At 33.4% G+C, this 19,726-nt stretch overlaps 1 protein-coding gene across 1 annotated transcript in view; it reads right to left on the minus strand.

Moving 5' to 3' along the window:
• Positions 1–19,726, minus strand: part of ADAMTS6 (ADAM metallopeptidase with thrombospondin type 1 motif 6) — a 276,006-nt gene that overhangs the window by 96,570 nt on the left and 159,710 nt on the right. The window contains exons 11-12 of the mRNA XM_079916157.1: positions 14,324–14,465; positions 2,743–2,850 (exon numbers count right to left, since the gene is read on the minus strand). Of these exons, the coding sequence (XP_079772283.1) occupies positions 2,743–2,850; positions 14,324–14,465 (250 nt within the window). The remainder of the gene's footprint in view (positions 1–2,742; positions 2,851–14,323; positions 14,466–19,726) is intronic.

The raw sequence follows: 19,726 nt of genomic DNA on the forward strand, positions 1-19,726 counted from the left end.
CCGCGCACCGCAATGAAGAGTATCTCCCACTTGCCTCAACTAGAGAAAGCCTGTGCGCAGCAACGAAGACCCAACGCAGCCAAAAATAAATAAATAAAATAAATAAATTTAATAAAAAATAAAACTATTCGTTATATTATCATCATTATTACTGATAATGTCAACTATTTATAGATGGCAAGAACACAGACTAGCCACACAAAGTTGACCAGACCAACAGAAAATTTCACTTTAATTTTGTCATTAAGTGTTTGCATGACTGTTTTGGTTTGAGTCAAAATTCTGGGCTCTTGTTTAAGATCCAAATAGGTATAGCCTTAAGAGGAAAATCCGCATTTGTCAATAGTAAACATGCTTCTCTCTTAAGGAAAAAAGCAGCAACAATGAAAATTCATGAATAGATAACACGGCATATGCAGTTAGTTAAAAAATAAGTTAAAAATAATGAAGTGCTCAGCTCACATGAATAGTTCTTTATATTCTTTTTCCCTTAAAAATGTAAGTTGATCTAGTTCTTTGAAAGCCTTTTTATAAATTCAAAGTTAATGATAGGGATATTTTGAGTGTCTTCTCCTAGTACTCTGTCCTTTTTCTTTCTAGGAGTCTGCATGTGTATTTGTTATTTTCATTCATTCATTCATTTAAAAACCTCCTAGTCCTATCCTGAATCTGTCTACAGACCTTCCATGCCTCTGGAAGAATGGCTAAGATTTGTTTCGTAAATTAATTTGAGATGATGAAATCCAATGTATCGCCTTTACGAAACTACACTCTAATGTTGTGAATATTAATGACCTCTTGGTATACAAACTTTGCTACGCTTCCAAGTTCTTAAATAGATTTTCATGGAGCCCAAGATGCTGTGCCAAGATATGCTGGAAGCTGACAAGATTCTAAGGACAGGGTAAGGAGGCAGCCAAGGGGTTCTTTTAACCCGAGCTTTTCCATTTTTTTCAAATGTATATCTCAGGATTATGTAGAATGCATTTGAATAAACGGTTTAAGGATCAAAAAGTTGACAACCATTAGCCTAGATTAAGAAAGTGAATCTTTAGAAATCAAATACATTTCTGCCCCATTTTCTTCACGTTTTCTTGTCTGTGCTTATTCTTATTTATGCTTAGAAGTAATTACATTTCCCTTCTATTCGCTTATCTAAATTTAAATTCAATACTGTCAGCTTTGATATTATTTTGAGCATTTTCTAAGTAGCCTTCAAAATTGTAATTGGCATGTAAATGTCATCTCTGTCAAATATATGCACATAAGCTGTAAGATATGACATTCCAGAGCCCTGCTATTAAGCACAAATGTTAAGATATTAAATACGTGTTTACCATAAAGATGATTGAGTTGAGTTCTGTGTTCTCAGATAGCCACTACTTGTTGTTTATCTATTTAGAGTGATTATATAGTTTATACAATGCTTTCAGGAGAGCTCTGAGGTTTAAAAGAATGAGTTCTTTGTGCTTTGGGTTAAACAATAAAGTAAAATAAAAAGATCCATCAGGCCTAGTAATAGTATTATTACAGGCAAATAGAAACAGTGGCTGATTGGTATAGATCACAATAATAATAATCAATCAGTGGCAAATAAAGAACCAGATTCTCACTGTGACTTTCCCCTTATAGTTGTGTATTTCTTCGAAGTACAGATTGATGTAAATTGCTACTTGTAAAAAAAAAAAAAATTGCTACTTGTCGTTGACAAGAATTGTTGGTTCCAAAATAAACCCAGATTGTTGTTTCAAGAATGCAGTTCCTAATATTTTCTATTACATCTATGACAAAAAGCAAAGAATTCTTGGTAGTGTGTGAAGGTCTCTGTATTTTTATTGGCTACTTATAAAAGTTTCAAAAAAAGATCCTTAATCTTTAAAAAATGACCCTATCAATTCATACATTTAGCATAATTTACCAACATTTCCAAACTCAGCATGGAAAAGCCATCAACATGGCACTAGGTCATGGGTCCCGAATGAAGCCGTCAGCAAGGATTAATAAACTGTGACAGCTGCCCAAAAGCTTTCATTCTTTTTATTTAAACGTCAGATTGCAAGCTGAAATTCAGTGTAATCTTTTTTGAAACTAGCCCAACTAACATGGAAGAAGTCAGAACTGAGAACAGATGACAGTGTCGTTATTGTTGTAAATTCAGGCCATAGTAATAAATTTTAGAATCCACATATATAGCAATTCCTAAAGAATTTCAGGAATAGGCTAAAATATTCTTATCTGTTTGAACATTTCTTAATAATTATAGTTTTTGAAAACTAGGCTGATGAAACTGAAAATTATTTAGCAACAATTTCTATGCTCAATAAATTAACTATTCTTCTACTACTAGATCTTTCTCTCACATTGCAATTTAAAAGTGACTCATTAGACCATAGTTATAAAATCTACTTTAGGATCACATAATTTTCTTGGATACTGTCGGAAAAAAAACAGACATATGACTAAACAGACTCTATTAAATAAGATTGTTGTTGAACGTTTTTGTGCAAATATAACTCAAACGTATACATATAGAAAGGTGAAACTGACCCAGAAAATGCTCACTATACTTTCCTAAACAATGCATATTTGCAGATATCAAGATAATTCATTAGGCTAGGAATTTATTATTTTCTCAAGCACATTTTAATTAGTATGCATTATTCCCTAGTGGTTGAATATCAACACCAGAAATTTATCAGTTTAGTCTACATGTTAAATAGCTAATGAATCATTTGAGCTTACCCCCTTTTCAATATTCCCAGTTTGACAGAGTGTTCCCTCAGCTGCGGGAATACTGTTGGTGACACAGCGGTTGCTTTTGCTGAGACACCAGAGCTCTCTACACACTTCCTAGGAAAGAAGGCAAAAGCAAGTTGATCAGAAGTAGAGACTAAAATCATGTCCACTCTTTTATAAAAATACCCATAGTATATAAGCAATACTAAGCATTACTTGTCTCTTGCTGTTGTTGAAGCATCATAGATGAGGATTTTGGAGGTGGTCCTTCTGGAAGGTAGGTTACTCATTTCACAAAATCATTTTAATATTTGTCTTTATGATTCTTATTTCAGTGGATAAAGTATATCTTAGTTTTTAATACTGATTAGAATCTTTTTAAAATAATGTGCAGAAATTTCATTAATAGAGAAGAGTAGTGAGAAAGAATGAATATGTAGAAAGGAAATATATGTTTATTACTCCCCAAAATATACAATAGCACAAACTTTCCAATTACTAATAGAGTGGCCAAGTAGGTGATTTCCTAGTCCTACTGAAATATTCAAATAAAGTGTATTTTTTAAAAAGAGAGAAAGAGAGACACTACGGGAATGGACAGGAAGTGATTTATAAAATTCATAAATGCCTAAAGAACAATCTAGCAATGTTATTTTTAGTTCATCAATGTAGCCCACTTTCATGAAAGGGAAATTTGGTTTTGAACAAATGCTGCTATTTATGTGCCATTTCCATAACTGATATATTTCAGATGTTATTTGGCACTGTTTTGTCTTCTTTATTATGATTTCTCATTATCCCACCTCACCATGGGAGAATTACACTTATTGTAATGTTGGCAATATAAAATACCTCATTTTGTTCACACTTATATTAATCTATCAGATTTTAAAATAAGCTGTCCAACATATCCCAAAGTAAAGTCTTTGAGCAGCCAAAACACAGATTGCTTTGAAGAAAATACTCAAATTTTTCAGTTTATTGTTATATATGATTGTCGACTAGCATCATTACTGATATTAAAGGTTTTTAATTTAAACTGGAACCATTAAGTAAAAAATACATATTTGCAATAAAAATATATTAATCTTTTTTTTTTTTTGCGGTACGCGGGCCTCTCACTGCTGTGGCCTCTCCTGCTGCAGAGCACAGGCTCCGGATGCACAGGCTCAGCAGCTATGGCTCACGGACCCAGCCACTCCACAGCATGTGGGATCTTCCTGGACCAGGGCATAAACCCGTGTCCCCTGCATTGGCAGGCGGACTCTCAACCACTGCGCCACCAGGGAAGCGCAAAATATATTGATCTTGAATGTAAAGACACATTTATATATAACATTCAATTCTATTGCTATTATTCCCCAACTGCCCTTTTATTCTCAAAACATAATTGTAAGAACTTATGCCACACATCACAAGAAAAAAGTCTGTAAGTGTGTATTGTGATAGGTATTAACTAGATTTATTGTTGTGATCATTTTGCAATATATACAAATATTGAATAATTATGTTGTAAACTGAAACTAACATTATGTTATTTGTCAATTATATCTTAATTAAAAATTTTAAAAAAGAATTTATGTCACATAAACACAATTCAGAAATACAGCGGTAACACTGAATTCACTGGTTAACCATTACTACAAATGGAGATGCCTCACAGAGTATAGCAAAAGGAAAGAATCTATTTGGGCCCCTCTTTAGGGTGCTCCACTCCACCAGGCAGAGAAAGAGACATAAAATTTATATTAGACTTTTAAAATACTTTTCAAAATTTATATATCATATCTAATTTATTCATCTGCTTTAAATTCCATGTGGAGAACTACTGAGCTAGAATAAAGTTAAATCATCAGAAAAGAAAAACATGTGCTGTGGATCATAATATAAAGATAAAACTTTCCTGTTCTTACAGTCCAAGGTATTACAAATTCTTTCTTTCAAAGCTTCAGTTTCTGTTTAAAGAGAATGTTATTTATACTACTTTATTCTTCCTTTTCTATAGGAGATGGTTTCTTACTATATGTTCCTAAATATATTCTCTTAGTTTATTTTAAAAGCAGTAGGATTACCATTTTAAGCTCTTAAAATATTATCCCATGTATCAAAAATATTCATATTCAAAGAGAAATATGTTCACAAAAACAGAGACGCATTGCTAGGACAATGTATTAGGAAATTGCTAACAAAATTATCCATAATCCTGGACCATCCTCTTGATATTTTATGATTACTTTAGACAGAAGTAAAAGAAGCCTAAAGTTTCTTTAGACAGAACTATGCAATGAAAATTCTATCATTGAAAAGGACAATATTCATAGAACCTATTAGGAAAACACACTATTTAGTCAAGTTATAGAAACTCTATTTTCCAAAAATGCCTTGAAAATCTCTACCCAAAATGGCAAGTGCTCAAGATACTCTTTCCAAAACTTTAATCTCAAGATTCACAATACAGTCCTCTGATAAAGCCCTCTTATCCTTTAGGGAATGACACATTTTGAAAGTTTGATTCTTGCTTTTAAAAGATTTTATTATGTTAGTGGGCTCTCGGGGATTTGAATTCTGCTAGGGCATTAAGTTCTCTCAGATTGCTGTTTAAAGTATGGGACTAGAAATCTAAGGATGGGAAACACTCTCAAGATGTTAAGCTAGTCTGGGAGAAGACTCTGAAGAGTTTTCAAATAGATCTCTCATCTAGAATTTTAACTTGGTTAAGAAAGATTTTGAGGGGCTTCCCTGGTGGCGCAGTGGCTGAGAGTCTGCCTGCCGATGCAGGGGACACGGGTTCGTGCCCCGGTCCGGGAAGATCCCACATGCCACAAAGCGGCTAGGCCCGTGAGCTATGCCTGCTGAGCCTGCACGTCCCGAGCCTGTGCTCCACAACGGGAGAGGCCACAACAGTGAGAGACCCGCGTACCGCAGAAAGATTTTGATACCCCAATCAAGAATCCCAAGATAAAAAATATTCTCTTGGAAGACAAAAAACAAGAAAATTTTATTTCTTACCGAGAAAGAGGTACACTTCCTGAAAGAATCTGAGAACAATTTCATACTTTCAGAAATACCCTTCTTTCTCTAAACTGCTAGATCCTAGACCATGGTTGATCAAACCATCATGCTGTACACCATAAACTTATACAGTGATCTATGTCAATTATTTCTCAATAAAACTGGGGATAAAAGGTTTAAAAAAGCTGGGGGCTATGCAGATTTCAGTTCAATGTACAGAAAATCTTCCAAAAGTCAGACCTGAACAATCATAAGATAAAACTGAAATTTCCCATCACTGGAGATACTCCAGCATACACTAAATAACCTCTTAGCAGCAATGTTGTAGGCAGGAAAAAAAAGAAAGAAACTAACATTTTTTCAGGGTATACTGTTAATTACTGTGCTAGGCATCTTTGTATCTCATTTAATCATCATGACAATCTTCTTATCTTAGAAATCATGAGAAACTTAGGTTCAGAAAGACTTAGCAATTTGCTTCAATCCTAACTAAATCTGGATTTGAATCAGTTGTCTGATATCAATGCCCAAAATATCTCCACACAATTAAGCTACTTTCAGTTTCTTTTAAATGTATCAAAATTGAATAAAGTCATTGGCCAATTAAGGCTGATTAGTAAAGGTTTACTTGTATTTTAACATAATACAAAAACTCACTAAATGTTCGTAATATCCTTCTACCCTTTACCCGTATTTTAAAGGACGATATCTCAAATTAAGACTATTATGTACTAATTCATAATATATCCATTCAATATATGAACTTAGGCACCAACTTATACATTATTATTATTGGAACTTCTAAATGTAACATCACCACTTAAGGATACTGTTAACATACTCCTCAAAAGTGTTCCACGGTCTTCCAAAAGACAAGACAGTTAAAACATTCCTACTTATTTAAAATTTTAATATCAACTTCCAGATTTCTATTCTATTTGATTTTTCAAATGAATGACACGGTTTGCAAACATTAATAACAATGAAAATATTAGCAAGTATAAATCATAATTAAAAATATATAGAGAGGGTTTTGAAGTAATTACCTAATGAAGAATAATTTACCTGATATTCAGAAAATAACTTTGTAAAGAACTGAACTCAGGCTCCTTTGATCAGAATAAAATAGTTGATTATTTTACAGTCAAAGACCCTTTCAGTACAATAAAAGAAATTAGGATTATCTTTTCTAATGTTTCCATTCTTTTCAAGTAACTATAGCTATTAAATGATGCTAAAAAATGGGAAGAAAAGCCCTTTGATTTACCTGGGAAAATTAAAATTTGCAGTTTACATAAGGGGGCAAGGAATATCATAAAAGCGCAAAACCATTTCACAACTATTGTATCATTAAGAAAGTAAAACAGTATATGAAGAGAAAATGGCATTTTTATTGCTAGATGTTTTTTTTTTTAAATTTTTTAAACAACTGTAAAGATTAATAAAGATATACACACAAATTTTCTGTCCTTGGGAAACCCTAAAGCCTAGGCCATCTTTGGTCCTTGCTTCTGGATATGAAATATTCTCTTTGTCCTCATTATCCTATAGGTAATATCTCTCCACAGCTATTCGGAATAAAGGATCATGATGGCCCAGGGGGAGAGCAGAGCACTGAAGAAGTCAAGAAGGAGCATCAGTGATTAGAAAGGTTACTTATCATTGTATCACACAAAGGAAAATTGAAAACCAACATATGGTGACCCTGTGGCCTGACTCCAGGTATTTAGTAGTCATTTGAAGAAAGAGAATAATGCACCCTTATTTCAGCTTTAAATAGGTTAATCCTGTTACGTGGGTAATTTAAGTGCAAGAGATCCTAAAAAAGGCAAAAAAAAAAAAGATCATATCTATATATATTTTTTGTTATATATGTATTTTATATATACATTAAATACACACACATATATACATATATAAACAAAAAACTAATCTAGAAATGCAGATTAAACAATTAATTATCAATTTGAAAGGGTTAAAAATTATTAACTTGTTTTAAAAAAATACTTCTAAGAAGCAAACCCAGAGTAAAAACTACTGATCTCTAAGAACACAAATGATTATGAACCTATGATTTTGGCTTGAAATTCAAGGAAAAATAAAAATTACGTCAACTTCTTGTCAAGTATATATGCCTGATATATATGTTTGGACTCCAAAAGAATATTGAGGTGTTAAAACAATTCCATACCTTTTATTCCCTAAGCCCATATCAAACCATATTGTAGAATATTTATGCTACCTTAAAATCCTCAAGAAAAGCGATTCTACAATCTCCCTCAGTACAAAATTTCAATATTTAATAACTTGAAATTCTTCCTACCACCTAATCTACAACCTTCCAGCTGTAAAAATTAAGGCGACTGTGTTTTTTTATGCTCTTGGTGGGGAAGGAGAACAATTTGTTACCAGGAATCAAACTATAATAAATGTTCCAAAGCCTGAAAGTGATTTTGAAGCCAACATTTAGCTTTCTTTTTCACAGGCTATTCAAACTCAATTTCTTTAAACTTCCCTTATATGTACTTCTAAGTATTTCACTATTATCCTCTCCCAAGTTATCTGCATCTCTTAAAAATAAAGTTCGGGGGCTTCCCTGGTGGCGCAGTGGTTGAGAGTCTGCCTGCCGATGCAGGGGACACGGGTTCATGCCCCGGTCCAGGAAGATCCCACATGCCGTGGAGCGGCTGGGCCCGTGAGCCACGGCCGCTGAGCCTGCGCGTCCGGAGCCTGTGCTCCGCAGCGGGAGAGGCCACAACAGTGAGAGGCCCGTGTACCGCAAAAAAAATAAATAAAATAAAATAAAATTTGGTAGGTAGCCAACAGTACCCTAAAAAGACTAATAAAGTATTTCTATTGGAATGATTCTCAATCAGAAAGCAAAAATTACTTGAATCTTAGCTAATTGATAGTGATAAAATAATAAACAAAGGGAGTAACCATGAAAACATTAAAAACTGAGTCTAAGAGACAAAAGAGGTCTGTCTTAAGTATACTCCACAGGGATAATACCCTGATTAGAGAACTCAAATATATCTTATCTTTAGCAGGTTACCCTTACTCCAAAGAGCTATACTTCAGGCAGACACAGCTTGATGGCATGCTTATTAAAGATATTAATTAATATGTTAAATAAAAATAATTTATACTATCCTGTATTTTAATTCTATGCTTACCAAAAAACTTTTGATAATAAATTTGTCTACTGGGTAGACTTCCTTAGGTAATAAAATGTTCAGATTTCAGTACAGTTGACTGAATATAAACAGAGAGGCTACATTTCTTACTATAAATTAATAAATCCAATTTTATATATAAACATATATATTCCCTTGATCTTTCATGTCTAATATTAGATCCTAAAAATCTCTCATAACTTAAAGTATGGAACAAATGTAGTACACTTAGCCATTTACAGATTATTCTACCATTAATCACTTAATTGAGGTATGTAGAAGAGAAACATTAAAAAGTTTAATGATCTGTAAGTAAAATAGAGCACTTGCCACAAACATATTTCCTCTGGAAAGATTCAAAATGAATGAGAAGTCTTAAAGTTTCCAAAGTAATGTCATATTTTCTTTTTGTATGTTCTGTTTCCACCACAATACACTGAGATTCTGCAATATTAAAGTCAAAATTATGGAGCCCACATACTTCTGTACATAAACACCTCCATTCATTTCATAAAATTATGGAGCAGCACCCTTCCATAAAATAAGAGTAAATCTGCAATTCCCTAGAAAAACAAGGGCATTGCTATAAGGGAGTATTATCAGTGGCAGAGTTGCTTTAGTACTCTGTGTAGGGTGTTTTTGGAGGGGAAGAGAAAAGGGAAGGGAAGAGGACATAGATCACTTTACAAAAGTCATCAATTTTACAATATGGTTTTCCCAGATTACAAAATCATATTTGTTTCCTAAGATAATGTGTCTTTGAAATTCCGTGATTCTCTGCAAATCAATAAGTTATCTTGGTTTCATTCATTAAAAATCTTTCAGTAGTTTTCCATTGCTCTTAAAAACCTAGAATTCTTAACATGGCCTGTAATTTGGATCCTACTCTTTTCTTGCCTCATGTATATGATGCTTGCTTTGAGAGCTTCGGCCTCACTGGCCTTCTCTCAGCTCTTCAAATACACAGCCTCATGGTCTTCACAAAGGTCCTCTCTCCTCTCTCTCTTTTTTTAAACATCTTTATTGGAGTATAATTGCTTTACAATGTTGTGTTAGTTTCTGCTGTGTAACAAAGTGAATCAGCTATATATATACATATATCCCCATATCCCTTCCCTCTTGCATCTCCCTCCCCCACTCCCTATCCCACCCCACTAGGTGGTCACGGAGCTGATCTCCCTGTGCTATGCGGCTGCTTCCCACTAGCTATCTATTTTACATTTGGTAGTGTATATATGTCCATGCCACTCTCTCACTTTGTCACAGCTTACCCTTCCCCCTCCCCAAATCCTCAAGCCCATTCTCTAGTAGGACTGTGTCTTTATTCCTGTCTTGCCCCTAGGTTCTTCATGACCATTTTTTTCCTTAGATTCCATATTATGTGTTAGCATACAGTATTTGTTTTTCTCTTTCTGACTTACTTCACTCTGTATGTATGACAGAGTCTGTCTGTATGACAGACTCTAGGTCCATCCACCTCACTACAAATAACTCAATTTCATTTCTTTTCACAGCTGAGGAATATTCCATTGTATATATATGTGCCACATCTTCTTTATCCATTCATCTATCAATGGACACTTAAGTTGCTTCCGTGTCCTGGCTATTGTAAATAGAGCTGCAATGAACATTGTGGTACATGTCTCTTTTTGAATTATGGTTTTCTCAGAGTATATGCCCAGTAGTGGGATTGCTGGGTCATATGGTAGTTCTATTTTTAGTTTTTTGAGGAAGCTCCATATTGTTCTCCATAGTGGCTGTATCAATTTACTCCTCTCTCTCTTTGCCAGATAATTCTTCTCACTCATTTATTCACCAAATATTTTATGAGCTCCTATTATGAGGCAGGCATTGTGCTACTCACTTTATAAATAGCCATGAATAAATAGGCAGGCAGTAAGCAAGATGAACAAGTAAAATACATAGTATGTTAGAAAGTAACAAATGGTAAGGATTAAAATAAAGCAAGGAAAAATGACAAGAAATGAGTGTGTTTGTGTACGTGTGTGCATGTGTGCATGCATGCATGCGCAAGTTTAGATAAGGTTGTTAGGAAAGGCCTTACCTAGAAGATCACATTTAACTATTAACAAGCAATCAAATAAGCAAAATGATTATGGATTGTAATAAGTGCTATGAAGGAAATGAAAAGCATAATTTCCTTTATGCTTTAACTGGGAGCATAAATGTAAGTAAATGGGAGAAGCCTTTGCATATAGATGGATCAGAGAGAAAATCTCTCTGAAGAGAAACTGCATGTGAGCTGAGATTGAAGGATGAGAACGAGTCAAAATGTGACCCTTAGAGTATCTTAACATGGTCCCCAAAGTACAGATGGCTCAGATTCTCCTAAAGCACTATTAGCATATCAGCTATATAGGATGGATGACATAGATATTCACAGAGGAAAGGGAAATGTGTATAGAATATCTGCCATGTGCCAGGTAAATGAAAAGCACTTTGCATGCTTGTCATACTCTTTTTCTAAAGGTTTCAAGAACAAGTTAGCTGCTGTTCGCTGTAAAAAGTTGTTGCTGAGTAAAATCTGCTGGGGGTCAATGAACATTTAGGTTGCTTCCATGTCTTAGCTATTGTGAAATGTTGCAATAAATATGAGAATACACACTCAAAGATCCTGACTTCAATTCCTCTGTATATACACCCAGGAGTAGGAATCCTAGATAATATGGTAGTTCTAATTTTAATTTTTTGAGAAAGCTCCATATTGTTTTCCACAGTGGCTGCACAAATTTACATTCCCACCAACAGTGTATAAGAATTCTCTTTTCTCCACATTCTTGTGAACACTAGTTATCTTTTTTCTTTTTATAATAACCATCCTAACAGGTGTAAGGTGATATCTCATTGCAGTTTTGATTTGTATTTTCCTGATGATTAGTGATGTTTAGCAACTTTTCATATACCTGTTCGTCATTTGTACATCTTTTTTTGAGAAATGTCTATTCAGTTCCTTTGCCCATTTTTAAATTGGATTACTTGCTTTTTTGCTAAAACTGTAGGAGTTCCTTATACATTTTGGACATTAACCTGTTAGCAGGTATATGGTTCGCAAATAATTTCTCCAAATTCCATAAACTGCTTCTTCGTTTTGTTGACTGCCTTTGCTGTGCAGAGCGTTTTATTTTGATGTAGTACCACTTGTCTATATCTACTTTTGTTGCCTGTGCTTTTCATATCAAGAAATCACTGCCAAGACCAAAATCAAGAAGATTTTCCCCTATATTTTCTTCTAGTAGTTTTATAGTTTCGGGTCTTACATTTGTCTTTAATCCACTTTGAGTTAATTTTTGCATCTGTTGTAAGATAAGAGTCCAGTTTTATTCTTCTGAATGTGGCTGTCCAGTTTTTCCAAAGCCATTTATTGAAGTGACTATCCTTTTTCCATTGTGTATTCTTGGCACCCTGATTGAAAATCAGTTGATCGTATATGCATAGGTTCATTTTTGGGTCTCTCTGTTCCACTGGTAAATTGCCAAATGTATATTAATGAACCTACTCACAAAGAATTCAGGCAAGATTTTTCATAACTACAGATGTAGTCATTGATAGTCCCCACAATGACCACATGACGGAGATGGAAAGCTGACCACTGCTGCAGTTCTGGGTCGTTCTGCAGATCATTGTTTAAAATCTTCCCTGACATCATCATTAGAGACCTGCTAGTTGAAAGAGGGATCATTTCATGATGCTTCAACACCAAATGTATCTCCTCACTAAAAGGCTACAGTGCGTTTCTAAACCTCCAGTGCTTGTGTTCAGCATTCATCTCAGGATACTACACTCAGATAGACATCTAAATCAGGGCTGGTTTGTTTTTCCCTCCAGCTTCCATCAGAAGTATGACTTGTTTACCTGTCTGGATTCTCACCTTCCAAGCCACTATTATTTTCTAAAGTAGCATTTAGAATCATTTAAAATCTTAGGGATAATCCAGATAAAACACGTGTGTTTTGGGGGTGTGTGTGTGTGTGTGTGCTGTCAATTGTGTAAACCCAATTTTTCAGGCACAAGCTTAAGAGGTGTAAGTGGTTGTAAAGAATCTGTTACAACCCAAGAAACTTTGTTAGTAATATATAGCACTAAACGTAGATTAACATTTTCACTTGCTAACAAAGAAATGAGAGACCATAGATGAGAATAATCTAACAGAAAATCTGTAATCACATTTGATCATGAATTTCAACCTACTAAGCTACAAGTATATACAAAGACTGTGATTAAAGTTTGACTGACTTTTTCTGAGGGAAAAAGCAAGCCAAGGGAAAAAAGAAACTAAAACCATACAGAAACAAGAAACAAGTACAGACTCTTCACAGAGAGACAAGAAATGCCAAAGTTTTACTCAAGGCTCTAGATCTTTAGATAGTTGCACACAATCTTTGAATCTAGTGCACAAAATGTGCTGCCAAAGCCTACTAGGAATAATAATATACTTGTCATTCAAGGGATATTTTAAAGAATCACTTTCTTTTGTACTGTACCCAAGAAGAATAATTGGTACAGTACAACGCATATATTGTTTAGTCTTAACTACCTTAAAACTTAATTCTTTTTATTGTTATGATTTTTAAAAAGGGATTTTAAATACACTATTTGCGTAAAAGTTGGAACTAAGCCTTAAACTTGCTTTTTAAATATATTTTCAATTTTTTTGACAAACCCTTCATTTAAAAATCCTATTCTTTCACTCAACATGCTTTTATTGTGTATCTACTATGAACATCTTCCTATATTAGACACTGAAATATTTCTCTATGAAACTTAAAAAAGAATTTTTTTTTTTTACATTTTTTGAGATAGACACTGAGACTTTTTTAGGCAGACAAGAAGAGTCAATCATTATACCTCCATTTTTTTCCATAGCAATTTTCCTTGTTTCTCTATTTGGGTTAATGTCATCTTGTCCGCACTCAGTTATCGTGTTAGAATGTGGGCAGTGGATAAAGCAACTTGAAATGACTCAGTACTAAAAGTATAAGTTAAAATAAAGGCTCCTAGCCAAAGTAAAAATGCCCTTAACCCAATTATTAGAGTACCAGAAAAGGTGGGGAGTCAGGGAGGTTTCAAAATCGTAATATTTCAAAGACAAACATAAGTTGGTATTGTAAACTCAGAACTTAAAAAAGGAATACGTTAGAAAATTTTAAAATTCTGCCCAGAACCCTCACAAGACATTTGAAACTTGTCTAATTAAGGATTACTCAAACATTTAGAAATAGATATTGTACAAATTATATCAGAAAAAGAGCAGTGTTAAAGGCCATATTTGTGTTAATACTGTTACCAGAAGTAAACTACATTCATTAAAATTCCATCTTAACAATTGTGTCGTGAAAAACACATATAAATGACTAAACATAAGGATTAAGACTTCTTACCCCATATTTACATTGGCGGGATGTTGCTCCATACTGGAAACGGCATTGTTCATCAGCATCATACACCTGACCTGGGGCCACAGCTGGATAAAGAAAGTCACGCTTGGGAGGCTCATTATCAAGGCAAGTACCACGGCCTGAACTGTTCAACATAAAGGATCAAAGGAAATTAGGTACACTGTGGACTATTTCAATCACAGTTATGAAACCATGTGTTGAGCTCTTTGTTTTAATAATTGATGCATGAAAAACAATATATTCTACAAATAAATAATCATATGGCAAAATAGAATATCTTTACTAAAACTTGAATAAGAGCTCCAATAGTTCTTTTCCAGCACCAAGACACAATATAAGCATCTCACAAAACAATCTAAAAATGTCATGTTGGCCCTTAAACACTGATTTAAACTAATTTCTGAAGGAATCAAAACAATTTCATACTGCTCTAAGCTTCTTGTTTGTTTTCAGTGGAAATATAACCACATCTGGTAGTAGAATCAAAAACATAAAATGTGGAAAAAAAATTGTGGTTGTGATCCTTAAAGACCTAATCTATATACTTCCACCTTGGGCAGAACAAGAGATGCTGTGGTAAGACATGTCCAAAGCTTCTTGAAATATTTCAATAACAAATGGGCTGAATGACAGATGAGGCCAAGATCCAAAGTTGTCCTCTCAAGTATATTAGAAGTGTTTAGTCTCTCAAAAATTTCATATTTCATCTAGGATCATCAGAGTTGGAAAAGAGAATGTTCTCCTCTCTCTATAATTTCTGCTTTTCAAAGTATGCTTGCACTCAAACATAATATTTTAATTCAGTGGAACAAATAACATAAAGATCGCCAAAAGCCAGAGAGAATATCTTAGTTTAAACAGCTTTATACTTTGCTAAATATAATTGTTCATTTTTATTTAGTCAGTGTGCATAAAATAGGACAGATGCTTTTTTACTTTCATTTCACATGTGAGTAAGTTAGAATTTTTAAAGAATTCCTATGCCAACATTTAAAAATTTTTTCCAACATTCCTGTCAATTGTGCCAGCACTTGTGTTTTTTTTTCCAAATCTTTTCCATCCACTTTGCCAAAGGAAAATAATTTCACAAGTAGAAGTTCCTCAACTATTATTTAGGACAGTACAAATTTTCATTTATAGGTAAGTAAGAAAGAACCATGCATAATAGTGTTTCATATTCACTTAAAATTTTATCATATTCTTAAAATGCAAAAGCAAATTTGTTAAATAAAAATGTATATTTGCACAGTAGCAAATAAATACCTTTAAAAAACTGAACCATACTATGCATAATGTGATAGATTCAAAGACCCAAAGGATAGAAAATTATCTTCTTTATGCCCTTTTTCTTTCATTTATGTCCCTCTTGATTAATTTTTTAAACAATAAAAATATTTAAATGGAATATTAAATGTGGTACTGAATACATGGATGTTATTATTGGCTATTATAATCATTTCATTTGTCACTGCTCTAGGTGTCTAACTAATAGAGAACAACTTTTTTTTTTTTTTGAGAACAATTTTTTTTTCACCCAACTATCCAGATTTCATGACAGACTGCTTTTTATTTTCTGTTTTTTGTACTTTTAGAAATTGTCGTGTACCTCACCTCAGCAAGAAAAACTATTTCTAAGTGAATTTTAAAAATAGTAAGTTCTGGGCTTCCCTGGTGGCACAGTGGTTGAGAGTCCGCCTGCCGATGCAGGGGACATGGGTTCATGCCCCGGTCCGGGAGGATCCCACATGCCCGGAGCGGCTGGGCCCGTGAGCCATGGCCTCTGAGCCTACGCGTCCGGAGACTGTGCTCCGCAACGGGAGAGGCCACAACAGTGAGAGGCCCATGTACCGCAATAAATAAATAAATAAATAAAAAATAGTAAGTTCTTTTTATTTCATTATGTAAAATATATGGGTATGCAAATTTTAGACAAATGTAATTCTACTAGTAAACTCAAAATTTTTATTAAGGTTAGTGATAAAGTGGTCAATGTGAAAAAGTATAATGGAAGAAGAATTTATGAGATAATTGTATTAGTAGTTTAATTTCCTAATTTTCCTCCTAAAATATTAGTTTCATCTCTATCTACAACAAAACTATAAAAGTCTATCTGAAAGGAGCTAAATATATAATAAAAATAAAATATCAAGCTAAGTTCTATATAAATTATTGGGAAAATTTTAAGCACTGAAGTACTTAAGTACAGGATCCTACAGATAAAAATATTTGCCAATAGCATAACAAAGAAAGTATAAGATATATTCACCTAAGTGGCACCAACTCAAAATCCATTAAAAATTATTGTACATTATTACCTTTATTACTACAGAAAATTAACCTAAAAACTTAGAGGAAGAAGTATGTGGACCCCCAAAAAGAGTTTAAGATTGGGATAACCTGAGGATCCTGAGGAAAAAATAACCTGAGGAAAAAATTATTTCCTGATAGCAAACTGAGAATTGGCTTAACCCAGGAGGAAGCAAGAATAATTGCTTCATTTAAAGTTCTTGTTCCCAGGTATTAATGGTCTTCAAATCACGGTTCACGTTCTGTAAAAAATACCAAATCAGATGACCATTGCAGGAGCCTCCAGACGACGAAGTAATGGCATGCACTGTGGTCACCTGTGAGAAAATTCTTCTGAGAAAGTCTATCCCAAAAGTGATTTGTGTTTCAATTCTTTGGAAATAACTATTGCTTTGTATTAATGTGGTCTAGTTAAATATCTAGACGTCTCGTTCTCTCTTCCAGTGTATTTTTGCAGAAGAACAAAACACCGTATGAAATACAATAAGTGAAAAATTATATAGATCTTTAAATAATGAACATGTATTTAGGAATATGGCATCAACAAAGACGTTTTAAAATGGGTTTGGCTATATTTGTACAAAATATCAATGCTTGCAAGTCAAGGGTCTTACCTACTAGTATTGGCTCCAGGATACCAAGTGTGGGATACGTGCAAGGTTGATTTAAACTGTTTGTACATTTTGGGTAGAAAATGTACTACATATTTTCCTTCTGGTAACCATAAACATTACATACAGTAAAACCTTGATTAAAGTATTTGGGGGGTGAGATAGTTTTCATACTTTAATTCTTAACTGAGGGTTAAGCTACGAAAATATTTTTTTTTTGCACAATGTTACTAAAACTTGTCTGCCACTTTCCTGCTACTTTTAAGTAAGTTAAATCTATAGACCACAATTATTAATTCTTAGAAGATAATAATTCTGGATATGTTCATGCCTCTGTACCATCAATTACCATTATGAAATATCACAGATATAGGTATGGAAGGTAGAGGACATGAATCTGAGAGATGTATATATAACCCTAGGAGTGCTTTTCTTTGTTTTTTTTCCTTAGAAAACTTCCCAGTTTCAACCTCAATCATACTCCTCTTTGTTTCCCCAAGAATTAACAAATATTCTGATTTTTAAAATAATAATTTCTTTGGTTTTCTCAGTAATTATTTATCTCCCAATTATTCATCTGCCTGCTCTTGGATTCTATATAAAAGGAGTCATACTGTAGGTTTTCTTTTGTGACTTTATTCTTTTGCTCAATATTATGAATGTGAGACACATCCATGTTGATGTGTTTAACTGTAAGCTGCTAATTTATATTGTTCTTTGATATTCCATTTAAGACTATGCTACAGTTATTTATCCATTCTTCTATTAATAAACATTTAAGTTATTTCTAGTTTCTGGAAATTGCAGATTATGCTGATATAAACATTTTCGTATAGTCTTCTGGTACCAATGCTTTTCTTAAAAATATTAGATATGAGTTATTTTCTTATATTTTGTAATTGTCTCCTTTTAACAAAAAGAAGTTCTGAGTAATTTTTATTTAATCTAGGGTTCTAGTTAATCAATATACAATTCTTATGATACTGAGCCTAGGGTTATTTATGCTACTATTTTCAAATTAATAGTGGTAATATTATATATAAATCATCTTGAATTTTCTCATAAAATGCCACTTTTAAGTATAGCTGGTTTGTGCCCTGGTGTCATATGTGAATTTTTTCACTTAGAAAACATAAACCTCACTCATTAATAAATGAAATGAAGAACACTGTAGTTTCCATATATGAGATATTATTACAACTTACTGTTGTTAAGCATAGATATACTTGTCCTGAACAAAACTGTGTACACAAAAAGTGGAACTATGATTAATTCCCTAGCAGCATATATTTCACAACTAAAAGCCCAATCCTGATTAATATCTACAGCATTATAGGTAATTATTGAATTAATACACTCTACTTTTGTTTATGCTTCTAAAACAAGGCAAAAAAATGTCTATTAGTTTGAGAACATGCTTTTCCCTTGATTATGAAATTAGTAAATCAAAGTATGTTTACATTTCCAGAATCCTTGCAATATGATAGCAAAGTCATGTTTTATGTATTCTACTTCTAATTAGAGAAGTCTTATTTACATAGTTCAAAAATTAGCCTTAAAAATAGGTACATGAGCCAGAGTTGAGTCTTCAATGAAAATTTACAGATCCTTATGTAAAATACGGTCTGTTGGCTTTGTTTCCAGAACACATGAAGACATACTCCTAATTGAAATTTTAGATTTATTTTTCACTTAAACAATTATACTATAAAGGACAGACCTTCAGTCTACAACACAGTGGGTCAATTTAAGAAATAAATCTTTCTATATAACCCTGTACATATCTTAACAGTTTCTTAACAACAACAACAAAAAGTTAACAGATAATACCATCTCCTACTTTTTCCCACAAAATTGTGCTAATATACCTAAATTAAGCAAAAATGAATTAGGTTAACTCATCTATGGCAAGTCAAGTGTCTTACCTACTACATTCTCATAAACTGCTCTATCAATCTTCATAAAACTAACAATATTATTACCTTCTAAAATGAGTTACTCTAAGTCAGACCTTTCTTTCTTGCCCTCTATATGACTAGGATGCTTGAATACAACTGAACTTGAGGCTTCCAATATACAAACACTATTCTAGTAACATTTACTAAGTTATGCTCTTTTTCTCCATATGTAGTTATGACTTATCAAAGATATTTATGGGTTAGAGTGAAGTCCCAAAATGTGTCAGATAAATGGAAGGAGAAATCTGTTTTGCTAAGCTGTTTTGGGGTTCCACATAAAAAAGAGGTCCCAACTATAAAATTTGTTTTCTCTCTAATAAATTATTGATAGCGACTTTCAAAGGTAATTGGTATAGAGGAATTGTAAGCACCTTGCTTGTCCTGTTCATCTTATATCACTTCTCTTGCAGCTCTACTTTTCTACCTAGTTCATCTTCAACCATAATGTTGCTTCTCTTTTTTTTCAGCTTCCATCCTTTCTGTGAAAATGGCTAGTCTGTATTTAATTT

This window comes from Stenella coeruleoalba (assembly GCF_951394435.1).
Source record: "Stenella coeruleoalba genome assembly, chromosome: 3".
NCBI classification, from domain to species: Eukaryota; Metazoa; Chordata; class Mammalia; order Artiodactyla; family Delphinidae; genus Stenella; species Stenella coeruleoalba.